Below are 6,240 nucleotides of genomic sequence, written 5' to 3' on the forward strand. Positions count from 1 at the left end.
CTCCTTCTCCAGCAGAGCATCTGGTGGATTCAAACCGCATACCTCTGGGATAGCAGTGCAGTTTCTTGCCACCCTTTTACCTTATTCTAGTGGTATAGTTCAAAGGGAGTTTCACTACTAATCCAAAGGTGACTCGTCTCTAGTAGTTGGAATCCACCAGGCACTCCGTGGGAGAAAGGTGGGCATGCTCCTCTTGTGCTATTTATAGTCTCCAAATACCCACTGGAGGGTCAGCTATGAGTGGGTTCCAGGGAGACAGCAATGTTTGTGGGAGCATGCATTTGAAACATTCTCTCTCTCTCTCTCTCTCTCTCTCACACACACACACACACACACACACACTCACATTCTCTCACACTCTCACTCACTTACTCTGTCTCTAGCCGTGGGCATTGTTCTTACTATTTTGCTCTTATGCAATAGATTTCTTGTTGTTATAACATAAAATTGTTGTATGTGTTCCAGTTTTTTATTATTTTAAACAACACAGTCTAAGCAAGAAACATTGGTTTTAAAATGTTTTATTAAGAGTTCTATGTTGTATTTTTCTTATTCCAGCGACAGGTATATTGCAGAGTTTCTTTTTATTGTTAAGTTTCTACAGCCAGGGTTGTGACAGTCTCTACCGATATTATCCAAACTTTTAAATGCAAACCACCCCAAACAGAAATTAGCAAGTGTGCCCTGCCATTCCTAGAAAACCGTTTTCCCTAAATTGGACACTTGACTATTCCCTTGGAAATAGAGCGAGCTTATTGAAACGTAATTGTGCTGATGAACGCTGCCAGTGAAAAGCTCCCAAGAGACTGCTGTTGTAAGGAGCTGTGTGTCTCGGTGACAAACCCCCCTCAAAACCCCAAAGCCACTTTCCTAGTTTTTTTGTACACTGATGAGTGGAGGAGGTAATTTTTGGGTGGCCTGCTCAGGTCTGATTTCTTTCATATTGTTTATTCTATTGAGATTATGGGTGATCTTCCTTTGGGCCACTCTCTGCTCAGTCACCGCCATTCAGCGCACAGTTATGGAGTGGCATTTAATTAGTGCCAGGCTGATATGTGCTCTGGCATGATGTTGTCATGACGACTTGGCATAGCTGAGACTGTTGAATCAGGACCTCTCTGGGAGGCAGGCATCAACAGCTCGGAGTCCCAAAATTAGACTTGCTTTGAACATTTAGCGACAGGATTTAAAACCGAGTTTGCAGAGTACTTCAAAGAGGAGAGCGTGTCCACTGGTGTCAGATTCTGCTGCATCGGTCTAGTAAGATGAGAAGTGAGAGTTGACCTTTGTATTTAGCAACAAGGAGCTTGCTGATGATCTTGATGAGCAGTTTTGGGAATGTGATTGGAAAGAAGCCTGGCTGGAGTGAGTTCATGGGAGGAGACAGAGACAAGCCTAGACAGTTCTTCAAAACAAAACACAACAACTTGTTGTAAAGAGGATCAGAGACTAGGAGGGTGAAGCAGGGTCAGGAGAATAATGTGGGCATGTGTAGAAAGAAAACATTGACAGCTTTTAAAGGCCCAAACTTGACTCCTGACCACTGTGTCCTTCCTTACTGCTGTGGTTTTTTGGGAGTGTTAAAAAATGAGGTTGGAGGTGGGCTTTTGACAAGCTTTTTGGATGTCATGGTCAGGAGAAGTTTTTTAAGAGGATGTCTGAGAAGTCTTGGTGAGTGGGTGTCGCTGTCTGTTCGCCGACAACCAACAGTGACACCCTAATGGGAGTAAGCACGACAGAGATACACCACCCCAGGAGAGGATCAGAGAGTCAATCCAGCTCAACTTTATTGGGATAAGCACTGCACTTAACATACACAGGAAAACAGGGTAGGGTGGGCTTTCAAATGTGGGACACGTGGATTGGTTAGAACAACCTCAGCCTCATGCAGATCACTCTCAGCCCAACAGATGTGGCAGCCGTCTTCCCAGGTGGTGAGCTTTCTCAAGCCTGTACAGCCAAACACAGGTTAGCTTTCTCTACCCCGTATTAAAGGCTGTTGGGAGGCTTGCACTTATCCAGAGCTTACATGATCTGTCCTGGCCAGAGGCCCTTCCTTCCTTTCCAACATTCCACAACAAGTGGGAAAGGACTAGATTGGTTGATAACAGGACCCAGGTCTGGGCATTTTTGACCCTGGCCTCACAGGGTGTGGTAGTGGGGAACTTGGTAGTGCAAGGCTTGATGCAGGCTTTGAAATGGAAAGTGTTGAAAGCAAGATTGGATGGTAGTACATTCTGAGGATTGACGTCATGCAATTTAGAAAGTCTTTAGGTGGCAATTTATTGCAAACATGTGGCTGCAGATATTTTATAAAGGCTTCAGGTTAGATTCATGAAGACATTAAGGAATAGAAAAATTAATGACCAATTGTTTTGGAGATCAGTCATCTTCAGAGTGATGTAAATGGTTTAGAAGGGAAAGCTGGTATTAAATGGACGAGCTTACTCTGGAGCAGTACAAATCGTAAATGGACAGCTGACAAGTAAGCTGCTGATGGTTCAAGTCCACCCATTGGAACCTCAGGGGAAGGATCGCCCTGGTGCTCTGTTACAGAGCTTATGGAGCACAGTTCTCCAGCATACGTGGGCGTCTCCATGAGTCAGAGTATACTTGATGGCAGCTGGGTAGGGACTGCTGGGGGAGAAGGGAAGAAGGGATGTAACTGTTTGTTTACAGTGACTAGGGAATAAATACCTTTGAAAAGTTCACTCCTGGTATATTAATTATATCTGAATTTTGGAGAATATCATTGGTTAAAGAAGACAGGAAGTATGGTTTGTTTTGGAGTTGTATTCTTTGCTGGCTCAATACATCAGAAAGAATAAATTCTGGAGCATCCTTGAACTCACAGAGGGAGGTTTCCTAGTGTTATCCCTTGGTGATGTCCTTAGGTGATCTTAGGGAGCTCTGGTGGTTGACTGGCACTGTGCTGCAATCCCAAAAGCACACAGTTCGAGGCCACTAGCAGGAGAAGGGTGGGCACTATCCTCCCATGCAATTAACTGCCTCTGAAAACCCACCGGAGGGTCAGCTATGGGTCAATTCTGACTCTATGATACACAACAACACAACATCCTTGGGTGATGGTTTGTGCAAAGTCAGACTTAGCCCATGAATGAAAGAGGATGGAGTGTGTGTATGTATGTAGAGAGTGTGAGAGAGCATGCAAAGAGTAAGAAAAAGATGAGGGGGGGGCGTGTGTGTGTGTGTGAGAGAGAGAGAGAGAGAGAGAATGAGAGAGAGAGAATGAGAATGTGTAAATGTAAGAGAGATAGACAGAAATTGTTCCTTAGCCTTCTAGAAGAACACTTGAATTCTAAAACACTTTAAAGGAGTCTAGATAGATGAGAGGCTGTAGGATAATTATGGGTTATTTACTTAGTGGTTTCTATAGTAATATATGGTAACAGAAAATGAAGGTCTTTGCTGCTTGATGTGCTGGTTAAAAAGTGATAAGGACGTGTCATTCTGTATTTTTAGTGGCAGTTAGGCATAGCTTCTGCAGAAATTCACTTGGAGAGCTTCTTATGAATAGACTCCCTTGCCCCCCCTCCGGCAGTACCTTGGTCACAGGCTTGGATTACGCACATCTTTTAAGATGTGGCTTTATGATATTATATATAAATACCACACCCTCACCCTATAGAGAAGTATGTAAATTTATTGTTATTTTTGTTTTTAATTTTGAATTTCCTTCCTTCTCTCCCATTCCTCAGAATAAAATTATTGAAACATTGGATGTATTCTTTTGGAAACTTTAAAAAAATGTGTGCACACACACACACACGCACACACACAATTTTGCATTAAAACAGACTCAAAGCGCAAACATTGTTATGTTTGTAGGGAGAACTCTAGATCGCTGAGATTTGTGTCTGTCTTTTTACAGATAGACTGCAATGCATGTTTTCCTAGACATGTACATGTGTGTTGGACTATTCCTATAGATTACAATAAGAGGCTTATACAAATTTCATATTGGACAGTAGGAAATCCAGAATACCATAGAGAAATCAATATTTCCTAAGCAGTGAATTTTGCCGGTTTCTGCAGTTCTTCTTGGGCTTGTATAATGTAGGAGGCATCTAAGCCAGAGGGAAGATTGTGCATTAGTGGTTACATCGTAAAAGGGAAAAAACTACCGGCTGAACCCTTATGTTAGGGAGCTACCTGAATTTTTAATCAATTGCAGTGTTGTTTTTCTGGTCTGTTCCATTTTATGGGCAGAAAGTTATTGCATTTTAGATTGGTGAATTCCCTTTGTCATACTAACTTGCTCTCTTCAATATTTCTGTTATTTTTTGTATAGGATCCAAACTACTGGATACAGGTGCATCGACTGGAACATGGAGATGGTGGCATATTAGACTTGGATGACATCCTCTGTGACGTGGCAGATGATAAAGACAGAGTGAGTTCAAGTTCAGGGGAAAGCTACCCTGAGTGCGTTTTGTGAGGCTTGGAGAGGGCATGTGGGGTGGGTGGTGGTTAGACTGGAGTCTTGTCCTTCCTCTTTAAAGAATGTTTGTGCCACCCACTCCTGACATGTTGTGATATTTAATGAGTAATGTGAATCTTCATTTTCTAAACACCAGGGAGAGTGTAGGTTCTGGATCAGGATTTCCTTGATACCTGGGACTTAATACTAAATTTTGGAATTTTAAAATGACAACTTTTTAGATAGACATATTTTTTAAGATGACGTGTCTTTCTCCCTTCCCCTCCCTTAAACCAAACATGATGTCTGTCTTGAGAACATGGATCTGGTGCAGGTGGTGTACAAGGTCCTAGGATTCCTTAGCCCAGCACTGGCCGGAGGTGATCTGTCCCGACAGCTGGTCTGTGTGAGTGACTGCCTTGCTAAAAAATTAATGAAGGCATCAAAGGCATCCTCCCCAGAGGTATTCTTGGCTTTCAGAAAACCATCATTTTCTCTGTTACTGCTCCCCATGTGTTTCCAGTGGAGCTTGTGAATTTTAGCTTCATGAGTTCAGCCGCCCACAGGCATTCAGCGTCACCCTGCACCCACCCTTCACTTGTACTTGTTGGGGTGGGGAAGAAGAGGAGTGACTCTCCCCATTTTAAGAATTTGTGACAGGGCGTTTTGACTTTGCATGTCCAAGTCAGCAAATTCTTCATTGTAATGAGATGATGAGATGTGACCAGGCATAATAGAGCCATTTGGCTACTCTCTGTCTCTGTGTGTGTGGATGTGTTTAACTTGTAGCCAAATTGCAAAAGGGCTCACAGTCACCTCCAAATTGCATCATCACTGCTGTCCGGAGGAAATTGCCCGATGGAGCAACCTTGTCATGCAGCTTCCCTGGAATAGCACACACAGGCAGAACCAAACCAAGCCAGGGCCCAAGTAAATTCTGACTCATGGTGACCTCATGTGCTTCAGAGAACTGTGTGCCACAGAGTTCCCACTGCTATGGCCTTTCAGAAGCAAACTGCCAGAGTTTACTTCTGGGTTGGCTCTGGGTGGAACTGAACTGCCAACCTTTTGGTCAGTAACCAAGTGCGGTTGGAAAGTGGGCAACCTCCTATTCCTTCTGGGGAACTTACCCTTGACTGGACCTTTGTGACATCCTTCTATGCATTGTCTCACTCAGCTGCAAGCTAAAGAGACCAGGCATTGGTCTCTTAGCATACATCATCTCTGCAGCATACTTGGCAATTAGCATACAACTTAGCATCTTAGATGGAGGTTATATTACCTGTTTTCTCGAAATCTCAAGGAAAATGGACAAAACCAAACCAAAACAACTCCAGGTATAAAGTATTGTGTAAATCTGTGTGTATTTGATCTATCAGTGCCTGCCTAGGAGGTCCTGGAACAGGGGTATGTGGTGCGAGTTTTGATCCACTGCTGCTTCCTTTGGGGCTCTTTCTCTGTGTTGGGCTTCTCTGCACACTGAGATTGAGGTATCTTTCAAACCCCTTTCCTGCAAGCCACATAGAGCATCGTCCAGAGATAGAAAACTGGAGTCAATTTACTCTCTAGTTTGACTACAAGTTCAAGCAACTGCAAATATTTAGAAACCATTGAACAGGTGCCCTTTTCCAGTCTTACTCATCATGGGAGATGCATTAATGCTGTTAGGCATTTGTGTCGATTGAGGATCCAAGTAAAAGGAACTGGTTGACAATTTGAGGTTGGGTTTGTTGTTTGTTGGTTTTTTTTTTTTTTTTTTGTCTCTATATCATGATGTTGCTTAACGGTCCGGTTGTAAG

The 6,240-nt window shown here is 43.2% G+C and overlaps 1 protein-coding gene across 12 annotated transcripts in view; it reads left to right on the top strand.

The window, feature by feature from the left end:
- Positions 1-6,240, top strand: part of PARD3 (par-3 family cell polarity regulator) — an 869,174-nt gene that overhangs the window by 135,142 nt on the left and 727,792 nt on the right. For all 12 annotated transcript variants that reach the window (XM_006888934.1, XM_006888940.1, XM_006888941.1 and 9 more), the window contains exon 2: positions 4,313-4,414. In XM_006888934.1, the coding sequence (XP_006888996.1) occupies positions 4,313-4,414 (102 nt within the window). The remainder of the gene's footprint in view (positions 1-4,312; positions 4,415-6,240) is intronic.

This window comes from Elephantulus edwardii, unplaced genomic scaffold (assembly GCF_000299155.1).
Source record: "Elephantulus edwardii isolate Elephantulus edwardi_28Jun2011 unplaced genomic scaffold, EleEdw1.0 scaffold00073, whole genome shotgun sequence".
Classification (NCBI taxonomy): domain Eukaryota; kingdom Metazoa; phylum Chordata; class Mammalia; order Macroscelidea; family Macroscelididae; genus Elephantulus; species Elephantulus edwardii.